General features: G+C 39.3%; 1 protein-coding gene across 1 annotated transcript in view; it reads right to left on the bottom strand.

Moving 5' to 3' along the window:
- Positions 1–1,929: 1,929 nt before the first annotated feature.
- Positions 1,930–16,328, bottom strand: part of PTPN12 (protein tyrosine phosphatase non-receptor type 12) — a 78,185-nt gene continuing 63,786 nt past the window's right edge. The window contains exons 13-18 of the mRNA XM_082784906.1: positions 12,328–13,295; positions 10,500–10,577; positions 9,208–9,296; positions 8,179–8,209; positions 6,043–6,159; positions 1,930–5,430 (exon numbers count right to left, since the gene is read on the bottom strand). Of these exons, the coding sequence (XP_082641032.1) occupies positions 5,369–5,430; positions 6,043–6,159; positions 8,179–8,209; positions 9,208–9,296; positions 10,500–10,577; positions 12,328–13,295 (1,345 nt within the window). The 3' untranslated portion in view covers positions 1,930–5,368. The remainder of the gene's footprint in view (positions 5,431–6,042; positions 6,160–8,178; positions 8,210–9,207; positions 9,297–10,499; positions 10,578–12,327; positions 13,296–16,328) is intronic.

Genomic DNA, 16,328 nt, shown 5'->3' with positions numbered 1-16,328 from the left:
CACAAGCAACCCACCAGATGGCTGAAAAGGAAACACAGATGCAGGTGCCAGATTCAGGCAAAATGAAAACCAGAACAGCAAATTCTCAAGTAACTAAAATCCAGACAACAAGGCTACTGGAAAGAAACGCACTCCCCTCAAGCGGATTAGAAGAAAAAGCTGAGTGGGGAGCAGGTTGGGAGCATCCCTGCAACCAGCAGCGCTGGGGCAGGGGCACCTCCTGGTGGAGGCGGGGTGCAGGCCTAAAATCCACGGGTTGCCTCTGCACGTTATTCTCAAGGGAAATATTCTGTGGTACAATTTCATCAGTTTCAAATAATTTGCTGCATATAAAGCCAGCTTACATTCATAATTGCTTAATGTTACTTGTTCAAACTATTCTGAGAAGCTAAAAGTGGAAAAAAAAACCCTTCAGCTAACACTGAAAATTACCTCTGAAGTTATTCTCTGGCCAATTCACCCACTTCCCCGTCAGCTACCGCCCAACACAGGCACACTTCTCTGCAACCTGTGCTTGCTCACTGTCAGTCGTGTCAGAACATTTTCAAAAGGCCAAGTATGAAATTGGGATACTGAGTAGTGGCAACACAGATTTTAATTTTAAAGCAAATTCTTTTAAGAGGTACTTATATATATGACCATATTTTGATTCAACTACTTCTGTACCGAAATCCGGAGTTCTTTATTCTATTCCCCCTCTAAGTACAAGTCAACAGAAAAATAACAAAAAGCCTTTCTGTCTGGGCTGTTATACCTTGGGATAACTCTGACAGGTTTGTAAGCTTTTCCCAACCCAGATGAGCTGCCAAACCAGGCTGGGAGGTACACGGCCGTGTCCACAGCATGCTGTATGAGCCAGGGCTTACCTCTGCTTAGTCCTCATTTCTCTTGAAGGTCAGCAACAGAAATACCTGCAGACTGCAAACACTAAAAGCCAACTTTAAATTGCTTTGTCCCAGATACCAGTGTCACAGCCGTCTTTTCACATGGCTATTCCCTTGCTGCAATGATCGGAACTGCTGTGTCACTGGACTGTCCTACTGCCTCGCATGAAGCAGGTACACACCAGCCAGGAGACGAGTAACTTTTGATTCCTTGATTCCAAGATTCCTTGGCCTGCCCAGAACTGGCCAAGGAATCCCAAGGGTGCCCACAGAGCTTCAATAACCTTAACGCTGCCATCTCCCTTTCCTCACCATTATCTTCTCAGTCCTCAGGTTGACTGAAGAGCAGATGCTCTGAGACATTGCCCAGCTCCTCCTTCACAACCCAAAACCCTGCTAGACTTTGATTAAAGTAGCTCTGCTTGCTCCACAGCCCTCCAAACAACACAGGGGGAGCCACTTGTCACCAGCACCACAATCTGACCAGGAACGTGAACAGCACAGTGAAACAGATAAAACACATTGATGTGTTAAGTGACCTAGAAGTAAACCATCAGTGATAACGTTACTCTTAAAAACAGGGAATTTGCACTAATTATATAGCACATCACCACTTCATACCAAGTGCTATGTGGCACAGTAGGGATCACAGCTTCAAACAGATGTTTTAATGTTCAGATCCAAATATACAGGCATTCAGGCATCAGAACACCGCGTGAAGGCAGTACGACCTCCAGCTAAAAGCAACTACTCCAGCAGCATGCAGTTACCATTGCCTGGTCATTATGTCCCACTTCATCTGCACCAGTTCTTTTAGGAATTCGCCCCCAGAGAAACCCAATCCAAGATTTCAACACACAAAACCCAGAGGTAAACCTTTCAGGTTTTTCATTGTTTTGCACAGTTGCCAAGTCAGAAACTTGTTTAAGAAAAATTGCATGCAAATGCAGACTCTCCTAGCAAACAAAAAGAAATAAAAATGGTTTTAAGACTTAAACTGAAGAGTGCTTTTGGGGTGGGTGGGGCGTGGGGGAACAAAGACTATTCCGTGACTGATTTCAATACTTATGGAGAAATTTTTTGGTCTAGAACTGGATGTCAGTGATAATTTGCAAAGTCCAGTGTAACATTCTAAGCCTCTCTGGTTCAATTTCAATTAAACCACAGCAAAGAAAGGGCTTTTTTTTTTTTTTTTTTTTTTTTTTTGAAGTTGTTAGCCTGGATAACTTTTCAAAGTTACACGGTAGAACTATCCAGCATGCAGCACCCAACCCTAAGCCTATCTCTACCACCCACAATTGTTAGGACACTGGGCAGGCCCTGCCTTACACTTAGAACTGTCAGTTTAAGCGTAATAAAATAGGTAAAAATATAAAATTCAGATGAATGTGAGCCCACAACAGTGAGTTGCAAAATAGACCTGTCAAAGGATAGAAGAAACAACAGAGGACAATTTCCATTTCATATTGCTAAAGCAAAGCTGAGGAGTTCCTACGATGGACTCAATCTGGAATATGATACAGAATCACAGAATCATTTATGTTGGAAAAGACATTTCAGATCATCAAGCCCAACTTGATGTTAACTTAGTACTAAAGCACGTCCCTAAGCACCACATCTACATAGCTTTTAAATGCCTCCAGGGATGGTGACTCAACCACTTCCCTGGGCAGCCTGCTCTAATGCCTCACAACCTTCTCAGTCAAGAAATTTTTCCTAAAACCCACCCTAAACCTCCCCTGGTGCAACTGGAGGTCATATCCTCTTGTCTTATAGCTTCCTGCTCAGGAGAACAGACTGATCCCCACCTCACTACAGCCTCCTCTGAAGTAACTGCAGAGCGCGATAACGTCTCCCGTGATCCTCCTCATCTCCAGACCAAACACGCCCAGCTCCCCCAGCTGCTCCTCACAGGACTTGTGCTCCAGGCCCTTCACCAGCTTTGTTGCCCTTCTCTGGACATGCACCAGCACCTCAATGTCCTTCTTGCAGTGAGGGGCCCAAAGCTGAGCACAGGACTCGAGGTGTGCCCTCACCAGAGGGACAGGGGGACAATCACTGCCCTGGTCCTGCTGCCCACACTATTCCTGATACCAGCCAGGATGCCGTTGGCCTTCTTGGCCACCTGAGCACACTGCTGGCTCATGTTCAGCCAGTTATTGACAAACACCCCCAGGTCCTTTTCTGCCAGGCAGCTTCCCAGCCACTCTTCCCAATAATATAAATCTCTTCCTCCTAATATAAATCCATGCAAATTTACAGAATATGAACCTAGTTGTACAAATATGAACATAGATGTACCATAATTAAACATGACCAAGATGGCCTGTACACACTACACACAGATTTTTGTCAGCCATTGCTCTAAATGAAATTCTAATATGAAAAGTATATTATCTACAATCTATAGTTTTACATTTTCCTGAGATAGAAAAAGGCGTAAACGTTCCTTAAAAAGTATACATTTAAATTTGGAAGTCTTACTTAACAGCTATTTCAAAAAAGTTAGTGATTTGGACTGTCCAGTGGTAATGACAGCCTGTCATGCAAAACTGTAAAAGATCTGAGACAGCCAAAGCTGAAGCTTCACTGCACGTGAAGGGGAACAAAGTTCAGGCTGACTTTACTCTTCCAGCTGCAAGACACTCCATTTTTCTCAACTGTTTATACAGAAGGCAGCCAGTTGACAGAGGTTAGCTCAAATGGCATATAAGATTGATTTTTTTTAAATGGACAATTGTAGAACGATATCCAGGGGAAGTTAAATATTTATAGCACGCTCAATTCTTCAAAAAAGCTCCTGAGCTAGGCAGGCTGTACCAAATGCACAGTGATTATTCCATAATCAAAAACAGTACCTGCAAGTTACACACCTTTCGGGAAGTGGTAACGGGGTAGCTATCTGGGGCCTCTCTGCTAAAGGCGAGTTAATGCCTGAAGTTACAAGTAGCAAATCAGACCTAATGTTTCCATGGCTAAAGTTTAGACTAATAGATAGTTCCACTAGCTAAAATAACCATTTTTCCTCTGAAGATGCTTCTTCACTTATCTGGCATTACTGCCAGCCAGAGCTTTGAGTAGTTACTTAAAATAAAGTCCTGAGGGTCACTATATGTGCTCAAGTACAAAAGTTACAAGCTAAGCCAGACCTCCATCCTTCTTAGGCTTCACTTAGGCTTCCTTCTGAGTAGTCTTTTTTTTTTCCCCCCTAAGAGTAAAAACATCCATACCGAGATTTTGACTTTCTTTAATTTAAAGATTCTATTACAGAAAAGTTTAAGTAAGGAATCCTTATAAGGATTAACTCTTGACATAATATATTGCCAAGATACAGTGTAGCTGCAAGGGCTCTACGTGAACCTTCATATAAGTTGCTTTTTACATACACAGTCGCTGAACAACAAAAATGGTATTCACCATTGTGAGAGAAGACAGTGGTATTTAAACAGTCCTTTTACCAGTGTGTTCTGGTTTTCCCCAAATTAGAAATACGCTGCACTGAAGTTGTAAAACTACTATACAGAAAGTTGACAGAGATGAATCTTCTATTGATTGCAACTGATCAAATGTTAAAATGAAAACTAAGGAGTGTTGAATATGTAGAATGGTTTCTCTTTTACTGGCAGGTCAAATATACTAGAAACTTACAAATATTTTTGATAATCTAATTCCAGATGAATTCAAAACACTGAAGTAACATACACAGGCTAAGAGAATTCAATATTGTTCCAAGGCACTTACTGAATCTCCATGACTAGATGAAAACCAGAACAAATTAGGTCTGACAATTAAACAGTATATAATATAAAAATAACCTTTTGCTTACAATTTACAAAATGTATTACAATCTTTATCTCTGCTAACCTGCAACTCTGGATGTGTGTGTCCAGCAATTTTTGTAAAAAACAAACAAAACCAAAAAAACTATTTTCTAAAACTTCAGGGCAAATAATTTACAAATAAGGTACACAAAAATTTAGATCATGCAGAGATTTCTTACATCTTCTGTTAATATTTTATGATTGCAACTTTATCAAATTATATACTTACTTGCCCTGTACATATACAAAATAATGCATACATGGTAATCAAACGTTAGCAAAAAGTAGTCCATAAACACAATCTGTCAAAAGTATTACTATATTAACATATGTCTACAAGCAGCGTGTAACAGGGTTAAAAGACATTAAGGCAATAATACTTGAAGTTACAAAATAAATCATATGTAATACTTTCTCCTAAGTGTAATAAGGCAGGTAGATGGCCCCAGCAAAAAGTTAAGTTGTAATACTGGAATCCACTGTTGTGAACGATGTTTAAGGTTTTGCGTGGGATGTACTGTAAAAGTGTACCATTTGGTCGTTAGATCTACACTGCTCTGTGTTAGTTGCCCCTCAAAGAAGTGGAATACTGTTTTTCTAGTTCTCAGTGGCACTTGAGTTTTCCAGTATAATTTATTGATAGTATGTCCATTGGTTCTTGGATCATGTCCATTCTGAAGGTGGCTCTCTTGGTCCTCTAGGCTTTCCACAACGGTTTCCAAAACCTAAAGAAACACATATATTAAATATTTCTGTCCACCCAGACAACAAAACCTCACAAATACTGACGGGGCATGTCACTGTAAGACATGCTCCAGCTCTTACATAAAAGGTTTACCCTCAAGGCTAAAAACTTAGCTTGTGGGTATTAAGAGTTCTAAAGGCACTATGGCCATAAGAAATAAAAACACAAAAAGATGTATATAATTATATTTCACTAGTTAAACCTCACTTGGGAGGTACATTTCAGAAGATACAGTATTACAGCCTTTGTTATTTTTTCCCCTCCTGTGTACTTAAGTAGTTTTTCCCAGATATTATTTCTGAAAGTTTTGAATGCTCTACAGAAGTTCTATCCTAGTTGACTAATTCTCTAGGTCCTAAAAATCTTTTTTTTTTTTTTTTTTTTTTTTTTTTTTTTTTAAATAAAAGCCTAAATTCCTCATTCTGAGTAAAACAGTCAATGATGCTGAAGAAACAAGGCAGGCTTATTTGTCTGGGTTTTTCTGGTCAGTAAGTTGAAAGGAAGGTACTAGTAGCAGCTATCCAAACTAATATTGTTAGTGAATCTTGTGTTTAAAATATCAGGTGATTAGTTTTGAATGAATTGTAATTACCCATATCTGTTATTTCTGTAGGAAATTCTGAGATTTGACCTCTTGTATCAGCGGAACCAGAAAAAGAAATCTGAGGTAAAGTATCAGTTGGTGTTTTGTTGCTTATTTCAGGACGACCTGGAAAACACACACACAAATATATACACTTCTTAATGTATCATTCTTCTAGTCAGCACTTCATGAAAGCTATTTTTAATAACATCTTAGTCTAAAATACAACTTACATCAAATACTGTTTATAAAAATCAAGATTAAGCAGCACATTTTTCTCATTTCTTAAAAATGCACTTCAAAATTGTTTGATGCAGATGTTCAGCAATTCCAGTGACACACTGCTGTTTACCAAACATAGAACTTCTTTCTAAACAAGTTTGAAAGCATATTTTAAATTACAAGACTTCACAGTACCATTTAATGCATCAATATAAATGTATTTGTCCATATTCCTTCTAAACTAAAGGTGCTTAAGAGTACAGGTTAAGTGACTATACACTACGTTACTTGCATAACCTCCAATGAGCAAATCTGTAATACTTTTGAAAGTGATTTCATTAAAAAATAACTATCTAATAACTAAGTTAAAATAACTAAGCATTTAACACGTGGGTTGAAGTGGAGTCTTCTAGCCCATTCAAGTATATACATACATAAGATACATGGCAGATAAAGTAAGATTACAGCTGAAGCAGTTTGCTTAATCAGGTTGCTGCAAAATTAAACATGAATTGATAGACTGCCCCCTTACCAAAGCCTTTTCAAAAGATATATTTAATGTTTTGGTAAATATCACAGAATCACAGAATCACAGAATTTTCTAGGTTGGAAGAGACCTCAAGGTCATCGAGTCCAACCTCCAACCTAACGCTAACAGCCCTCCACTAAACCATATCCCTAAGCTCTACATCTAAACGTCTTTTGAAGACTTCCAAGGATGGTGACTCCACCACTTCCCTGGGCAGCCTGTTCCAATGCCTCACAACCCTTTCAGTGAAGAAGTTCTTCCTAACATCTAGCCTAAAACTCCCCTGGCTCAACTTAAACCCATTCCCCCTCGTCCTGTCACCAGGCACGTGGGAGAACAGGCCAACCCCCACCTCGCTACAGCCTCCCTTGAGGTACCTATAGAGAGCGATAAGGTCACCCCTGAGCCTCCTCTTCTCCAGGCTGAACAAGCCCAGCTCCCTCAGCCGCTCCTCGTAGGACTTGTTCTCCAGGCCCCTCACCAGCTTCGTCGCCCTTCTCTGCACCCGCTCAAGCACCTCGATGTCCTTCTTGTAGCGAGGGGCCCAAAACTGAACACAGTACTCGAGGTGCGGCCTCACCAGAGCTGAGTACAGGGGGACGATCACCTCCCTAGCCCTGCTGGTCACGCTGTTCCTAATACAAGCCAGGATGCCGTTGGCCTTCTTGGCCACCTGAGCACACTGCTGGCTCATATTCAGCTGACAATGGCTCATTGTCATTGGCTCATATATGCACAACACATACATACTCCCCCACAAATCCTCACCACTGAACTTTGTTTTGTAATGACAGGAATAAACACAGAATAAATTAATGAACATAACACAGGAAGGATTTAATTAGGGCAAAAAATATTTTTATTGTAATGTAGATGAAAATTCAGCAATTTTGGTATGCTAGAATAAGTTTTACATTTGACTTACAACTTGCTTCCTCAGAAAACATTAAAAACTTTAGAAATAGCCCTTTCAGAAACAACCGTGTTCTGAAAATATGTCTAAAATATTTTGAGCTGAAGCCAAGTTCAGAAAAAAAATAGTTCAGTAGAATATAGGTATTTTGAAATAAGAGCTTGGTTTATTGCAAGACTGCTATCATTTTTAGAAGTTTGAACATTAAATTATAGCATCCTGGTTTGGAAATAGTTTTTTGAAGTAATCCTATTTTTTTCCCCAAAGTTAGATCACGAAATACTTGAATTTCCAGAAGAAAAAGGTCCTCTGTTATTTTCCAATCTTCTAATAGAAATACTCCCAGCACACTATCAGTTCAAGTACCTAGGTTACTCAAACTTTTACTCTTATGGGATTACTTGACAAACTGATAAGTGGAAAAAACATTATTTTTCATATTAAAACAACAACAACAAAAAAACTCTTTTCCATCACTTACCAGGTAGTACAGGTGAAGTAGTTTTCAAACCCTGTTAATGAGAAATATTCAAAATAGTAAAAATATTTTCAAACTACTGAAAGAACATCAGAAATTTAAGATGATGGAATTAAGTCTTCAAGAAATAGAAAATGTGGGAATACCTACTTCCTCCTACATTTATGACTTACTATAGCGCTGAAAATGTTATGCTAGTTTATATATACTTCACTATCAGAGTTTTACATAATTTCATAAGAAGTTGAAATTGTCACATTATGGACTTTTTGCAGAATCAGGTAGTTTACTTCTTGTACGAAATGTACAGTTCCCAAAAATTCACATCTACCATTTTTGACAACATTTTAGTGTGTAAAGGTGGCTGTGAAGTGTTTGGGCATGCATGAAAAAATGCATGAATGTGAAGAGAATATACACGTTTTTGAAATTTTACCAGGTGTTTAAGCTGGATGACTTGGAGCAACTAGTAGACTGAGGTGAAAAGTGACATTTAATGTGCAGGAAAAGCATTATTTAAAAATAAATGTAAATATAGTGAAAAACATTTTTCAGGCAGTGGAACATGTTGTCCACAGAGGATACGAGATCTCTGTCTTTGGATGTTTTCAAGGCCCAACTGCATAAAGCCCTCGGCAGCCTGGTCTGACACCCTGCTTTGTGCAGGAGGTTCAAGGGAGACTGCAACTCCCTTGAACATTCATGTATCCTATGTTCCATTAGGGACAGGAGCAAGCTCTGTATAAATAGCAATACTAAATAGCAATACTTACATTACTAACATTGTAATTTAAGTTATATTAAGGATGACTTCTTAAAATGTTCTTGGACATCAAAAAAAATATAGTTTTCTCGGAAAGTGAACATGCTCTTCACGCGTTGGTTCACCAGCTATCGCAGGACAACAATTAGGTAGGTAGCTGCAGATACTCAACAGCTCTAATTTTTCACAGCTGTATATTTTGTTTTCTATTGTGGCTCCCAACACAACTAGAAATGAATGATCAGTACAGACTTGTCTCCTTTACGTACCGTAGAGATTGTTTGTTCAGGGAGATGCTGATCACGCAATATGCTCCACTCAGACTGTGCAATCATAACTGGCTTCGGCAAGGGTGCGCCTAGGAAAAATTAAATCAAACTTATCATACTTGAGTTCTCTGCATGATGGGGCATCAGAACGCAGCCAGTAGAAGTGTGATATAAAAGCAACTTATTCTAATTAGAAGTTTGGACAAGCAGAAAAGAGTTTAAGATAAGAGAAGGCTCTACAATGTAAGTGCAAACAATGCAGTCCTGTGCTTTCACAGTGGGCTTCTACTTTCTACATTTGGGAGTTCCTAACTGAGAGAAGAATTAGCTACTTTTTCAATAATGTTTTCAGAATTTTGCTCTGCAACAATAGTAGATCTAAAAAAAAAAAAAAAACGTATGCAAAGAAAACACACAAAACAGAACAGTCACACTCTGCTTTTGCTGAGTCAGCCTGTCAGACGCTGACATCAAGACAAAACACAACCATAACTGATGCGTTTCTAGTGATTCCAGCCCCATAGATTTTTTTAATGTGTTCTTACAGAAAAGAAGCAAATCCAAGAATTACGTATTTCCCTAACATAATATAATAACCAAAGAAAGAATCAATGACTCAGAACTATCTATGCTTGACAACACTGCTGAAAGTACCTGTATTACCCTCTTTAGCTAGAACTTCCTGAAAGTTTGAGAAAGCCAGTGACATTAAACAAAAACCTCGGTAAGTAACTACTTCACACCAGGGCTTTGTTGTTTTGTTTTCGGAAGATACCAAGCATCATCCTAATTTTTGACTTTATTAACAGTAAAGTATGTAAAACTTAAAGTAACTGGACTTGTTCACCAAATGCAGTACAGCATGACCTGTCATCATCTTTCCTTCCTCTCTCATCCCAAGATGAGCCCCATGTTTTCCTGTTCCCTATCCAGGAGTAGTAGGAATGTTGCTTAACATAGCTAGGGAATCCTCTAAATGGAAATACTACCTTATTCAGTATTTCAGATTGAAAGACAGGTACACTAAAATCAATATTGAAGTCTCCAATATACTTAACTATCATGTAACAGCATGCTTAGTCAGAAATGGAGAAATTATTTGTTTGTGTTCAAGCACTTGTGAAAGTTATCCATCAAGCTCAAATATGCCATTAAATATGCTAGGTTTCATTCAATTTTTTCTTAAAATTCAAATTTAACACCTCAAAATTAGCCAAAAGCCAGGGGCATTCAAATACCGAAATGCATTTTACATCTTATATCCACAACTATCACACAACATAAAAACTCACTCGGTTCACTCGCCAATATAAACGATTCTGGTGTTCTTTCTGGGAGCGGGGGAGAGGAATCTTCACTAGTATCGGCATCTAAATCAAATACAACATTTAGATAAGTTAAAAAACCACATTTTGAAGTTGGTTTTTTGATATATCAAAATCTCATATTGATATCATATGATATCACCCTAAACTGTGAAGCATTCAATAATACAGATCAACTTAGTGCAAGAAGAAATAGGTTCGAACTGAACACAAAAAGAAACAATAACAATTTAAGAAAAGTTAAGCTGTTCCTGTGAAATCAACAACATACCAGCAGCACAAAGGCTGTCCTGTTATTTCAGAATGTTTCTGATGTGCAGTTACATGAAAAATTATTGAGTGACATTTTTCCCCATTCTTTATCATATTTATGCACTATCACTTAAAAAATACACGTTTGCATGTTCTTGCAGCATCTACATAAAGAGATGTGTAGGGAAGAAGCACTTTCCTAACAGTGATAAATAATGATTGCCTGGGGAAAGAAGGAAAACAACAAGTATAGAAAGATACCTTATCATGCAGATCTTCCATGATCTGAGGACGACTGCTTGGTATAAATGTTAAAGTAACTATGACAGCAACAGCAAAGCCCTTTACATATAGAACATTTTTAATGTGTCTCAGATTTGAAAACTGCAACTGCTTGTGCTCGTATTGTTTTGTGTGTATAAATAACATCACAATCTGTAGAAACAGATTGTTTTTCAAGTTGGAAATAGTTGACATTTCTGAGTACCTGACCTTTGACAAAAACTTAGTTCACAAAATATTTTCAGATCAGCCAACCGCATCTTGCATCATAGACTAGACCCAATTCCACCACAGAAAAAGTCACGTAGTTCTACACAGGTTCCTGAAGCAAGGCCATCACTGTAAGGAGTTTCTAGTGCAAGAGTCTGATCTAGTTAGAGGAGCACATGTGAACCTTTCAGAGCTCCACAGCCTTACCATGTGCTTTGTTGGACTTTGCATAGCCAGCTGCTGAGGCCTAATTTGTCTTTCCAGTTACAGCCTCCATCTGATTTAAGCATGCCAGCCCGACTGAAAACCAAAGCTGCACATCTTAGGACCCTTTTACCTTCAATATTGACATTATTTGCAGAAACAGTCATGCCCTATTTTGAGCAAACCTTCCTTGCTCAAAAATTCCCCCAAAAGAGTAAGATTTTTCAAAGCATTGCACAAGTCAGCAGTTTAAATAGTCACTAAAGCAGAACTTGGATTTTTACATGAACAACAATATTACTGTGTGTCCTCCTGGCCACATACAGGAAAAGAGGGCTAAATACGTACAATGGTATGAAAATGCAGGAGGCAAATAACAAGCAACTTCAAAGACTGATGCAGTTAAAAAAGTTACATCCACATTGCTAGGATCAGTGCATCAACCAGTCAGCATGAATTTCACATATACTGTACTTTGGCTACCTGAAACTGCCACTACTATAGACACTTCCATGAAATCATAGCAGTGAAGAATTAAAAAGTAAAATCCTAGCATGAGGGAAAAATACATGGCCACCAATAACACAGAAACCTGCAATTAACGATACAATCACACCTCATAATAGTGCTTTTGAAATGTTATCAAGGTCCCTAGTTGCAGTAACGTAACAGACATAGCTCACACACAAAATAAAAACTGAAGAGTTATGTCCCTTCTAAAGCTGCCATACTATACTGTTTAAATTTACATGTAAAAAAAATCACACAGTATAGAAACTTACATTGTCCAGTCCTAGAGATGTAACCAGGTTAACAAATAGCACTTCCGAAACACAGTAAAACCTACCTTTGCCATCTTCAGAACATGTTAGAGCTGTTAAGTCTTGCCTAGCAATAGACATTGGCAACACTTTTCTGGCAGAAATGTTTTCAGTGTGAGTGGCAGCAGAAACTGTGGCACTTGCGGTTGAAACGTTAGATGCGCTTCTGCTCATGGCTCCTTCAAAGTTCATTTCATCTGTGTCAGAATCATCTGAATGAAGAGGATTAGTAAAACAGAGGGGTGCTCGAACAGAAAGAGCAGTGTGATCAACTTTATCACTGGAAGGAAGTTCAACTGCGGTGTTTGATACTAGAGAGAGAGTTTTAGCTCCATGACACAAGACGTCCGAAGACGTGTCTTCGGACACTGAAGAAGTACGCAGTGCATTTTCAGCCCCGTGCAGCGACCACCTGGCGTGTCCCTTTTCTGTTAGAGGCAGGCGATCTGGTCGTGGTGGAGTATCAGAAACCTGCTGACTCCGCGGACTTTCCGGTGAAGGTATTAAGGCTGTGTTAGACTGGGGCACGCTGCATTCCACGCATGAGTTTTTAGAAGCATCCACAAACGTATCCCCTGAAAACTGCTCCTGTGACTTAAAGCTCTTATCAGTTATGGAGGATGACACAGGCTTCACTTTAATCGCATGTCCCCTGTTCAAGAGGGAGTTCCCATCAAAGCTCCGGGGCCCCTCCTGCAGAGGTACCTTCTTGATTTCAAAACTTAAGTTGCGCTCCAGCCTTTTCTCCACGCGTTCACTGGGTTCGTTCTTCCCTGAATGCTCTGTTGCCTTGTTGTAATTCTCATTGAGGTCTGTTGAATGCTCTGATGAAACCATGTGCAAAACTGGCTTTGGATGGTATCTGTCATTGTCCTGCCACACGGTAGTGACTGTTGGATAGGCTGACGGAGGAGATGGCGTTAAGATCGGTGGGACTGGCTGAGGCTCTGGAGGCTGCAAGATTTCTTCTTTAGCGTCTCCTTCTACAAGGCAACTGCAAAAAAAACAATGGTGTGAGTTTCCTGCATTTTGACAACGTTTTAGGTATCTATGTCTGCAGCAGTAATGCGTTGATACCAATACCAAGTGCCAAGACGCACTTGCACTACACCAAGACAACAGTTATACAATATGACTAATGTGGCAGGCAAGAATTAAGCCAAGACACTTTAAGAAGTCTTTCAGAGTAACAGAAGCATGCATTCAGGACACAGATAATCCTCACTGATACTTTAAAGATTGCTCACATCCTTTCCCAGAAGCATTCTTTCAGAGAATGTCAGACAGGCCCTCTTGTGGCAGGATTCCAGTGTTCCTTGCTTTATTCTGAAGCAGCAGCTCAAAGGAATTCAACATACGGAATTCCATTTTCAAAAAAAAAGCCGTGAAAAAATTCTTTGAAAGACCTTACGTGAACCAGAACATACAGCCTGTCCAATACCAAACATCTTCCTTTCTTTTTATCCACATGTCCAGGAGGTTTTGATGTTTGTGTATTTAATAGTTTCTCCACAGATGTTAGGCTAATGATCCAGACCAAACTTAGTTGGCATGAGATACACACTTTATGAAAATGTTCACAGTATGATCCAAATTATAGTGCATATTAGCAAGATTATTAGCACTTATTGCAGCTCATCTTCAGCTTGTTAAAAGGAGAAGCTCCACAGGCACACAGACAATTTACTTTCAGCTTAGATACAGAATATTTGACTACAAACATTTTGCACAACTAAGGTCTAGTCCACAAACCAGAATTAAGCATTTTCCATTCAGAACCTTTAAAGTGTTTCCTTTCATTATGCAGACTAGTAACTGCAGTGCAAAAGAAATGTCTGAGAAAAACAGAAATACAATGAAGTACTGTAACAAAATGACAGTTTCAACCCAGGCAGACAAATCAAAGCAGGATGGACTACAGTTTGCAGAGGGCTTCAGTGTGGCCTGAGAAACCAGCCCAGTGTTGGCAGAGACACCCTTCAGGAGGGAGTAATAAACCCCTGCATGGGCCAGCACATAATGCCCATGGTAGTGGCATTTAGCAGACAGATGCTCCCAGCCCCCCATGTAGTTCCCAAGGCTGTAGGGTCTTCACTGAGAGGTTCAGGTGGTCCTGGCAGCAGAATAACCTTGAATAAGCAAGAGTCATCTAAATCCCATATACCTCTAGTTTTTGGGGGTAATCTATGTCAGAGACACTACAAAGCACCCAGATCCAGCTCCCCAGCAGGAGACTTGGAAGCTCCTCTTGGAGATTCGGTTATTGCAGAACATTCTTTTCCCTTGAAAATCAGGTCAACTGTAAACCTTGGGCTGTACCTTCCGTTTGTAAGCCAACACCTTGAAGAACTGAATCAATTCAGAATAGTGTTCACAGTACTCCCATGAAATATGGTTTTATCTACAAGGCTACAAACCAAAAGCCAGAAAGCAGAGGCTTTCAAAAATTGAAAAACTCTTACTACCTGCTACTATTGTCCCACTGCATTTGTGCCAAACCCAGGAGATCATATCTAGCAGACCTGGAAGGTGTGCCAATAATAAATCTCACATCGTACGGACCAGCAGAATGCCAGGCAGATTATACTCCCCAGACCCTATGCATTTAGGCTATTTAAATCAAACTGCTATCCCATCAGTAGCAGTCAATCATACGTTGCTATCTCCAATGAAGAATGAGACTTGAAAGATCTTATGGAAGAGAAAAAATTCACGATGTGCCATCAACTAACATAATGAAACAAAGCCTTTGGAGTTTGTAGGTGTATCCAAATATAGTTTGCCATTCAACTATCAGAAAGTGTCCAGCTCTACCAGTAGCTCTCTTGCTCCCAAATATCTTGTATGGAGGGAGCCCTGACCAAAATCAGAAGCCTAATGTAAATACTTTTCAGCAACTGCAGGAGAGGTTCCAAGAAATCTTGGCTGGATCATCACAGTCAGTCACTCACGTACAATGATCAGAAATAAGATGAATGTCTTTCAAGTCCTTCTTAATCAGACAACTACCTGTACAGACAGACTGTCACTGCTACCAAAACATTTCAAGGGTGTTTAGAGCCATTGACAGACAAAATGCAAAAAAGGCTTGTTATTTATATCACATTTTGGCTGTCAACAAAAATACTTTAAAGTAGACATACTGAAATTTCATAAATCAATCACTTCAAAGACTGATAAAGTCTAGTATCAGTCTCCCGCACTTGTCTTGGAAACCTGAATGCCTCAATCAACAAGTCTTCATTTTCCTTGTGTTGTGATCAGAAGAATAAAAAAGCCTTTTTGAGAGAACATGGAGTAGCAGCACAGGCTCCAAAGGCCAAAGAATATTCTACCTCCTGAGCCAAGATTAAGGAAGTATTAATTAAAAAAAAAAAAAAGCATGAAAATAAAAACATAATTAAAAAGTCTTACAAGGCAAATGCAAAGTACCAAACTGTTTTCAGTATCCTTCCAGTGTTGTATTACCCAGCAATCTATAGTGAGGTTTATTCTGACACTGCTCACGTGTGTCACACGTTGGGCACATACACCTATCTTTGTCGGAGAGCAAAAGAGGAAGCAAAAAGACTCAGAAATCTTGATCATGGTTTCAGAAAGGTTACTGGAGAGCGCAGAGGACAAAATAGAAAACCCCAACAGCTACAAAATTGAATAGCTACCGCTTCCTTAAGGACATGTTTTTTCATGTTTCACTTCATAAGGAAACATGCTACTACACTGGAATGAAGAATACATTGGGCTTGGGTTTAAGTACCTCACACAAGGGATTCCAGACTGAAGAAAACTGTTGATAAGTTTCCAATTTACCAACATCCCCACCCACTGAAAGCACTGCAAGCTCTCCAGTTTCCAGTTATCTCCCACAGGTTACTACCTTTTAAGATAGGAGGAATACAAAGAACATCAAAACATTTTAATCAAAAAAGCATTTAGAAACTGTTTTGCCTCTAGATGTTCTTGAAAAATGGGCAAGCTTGGGAATAAAGTTATTTGCTTGAATTTAGCAAAATAAAAGTCTTGCTCC

The sequence above is a fragment of the Aythya marila genome (assembly GCF_965140915.1).
Source record: "Aythya marila genome assembly, chromosome: 1".
NCBI lineage: Eukaryota > Metazoa > Chordata > Aves > Anseriformes > Anatidae > Aythya > Aythya marila.
Note: the sequence above shows the minus strand (reverse complement) of the source record. Positions and strands in the feature narration are given on the sequence as shown.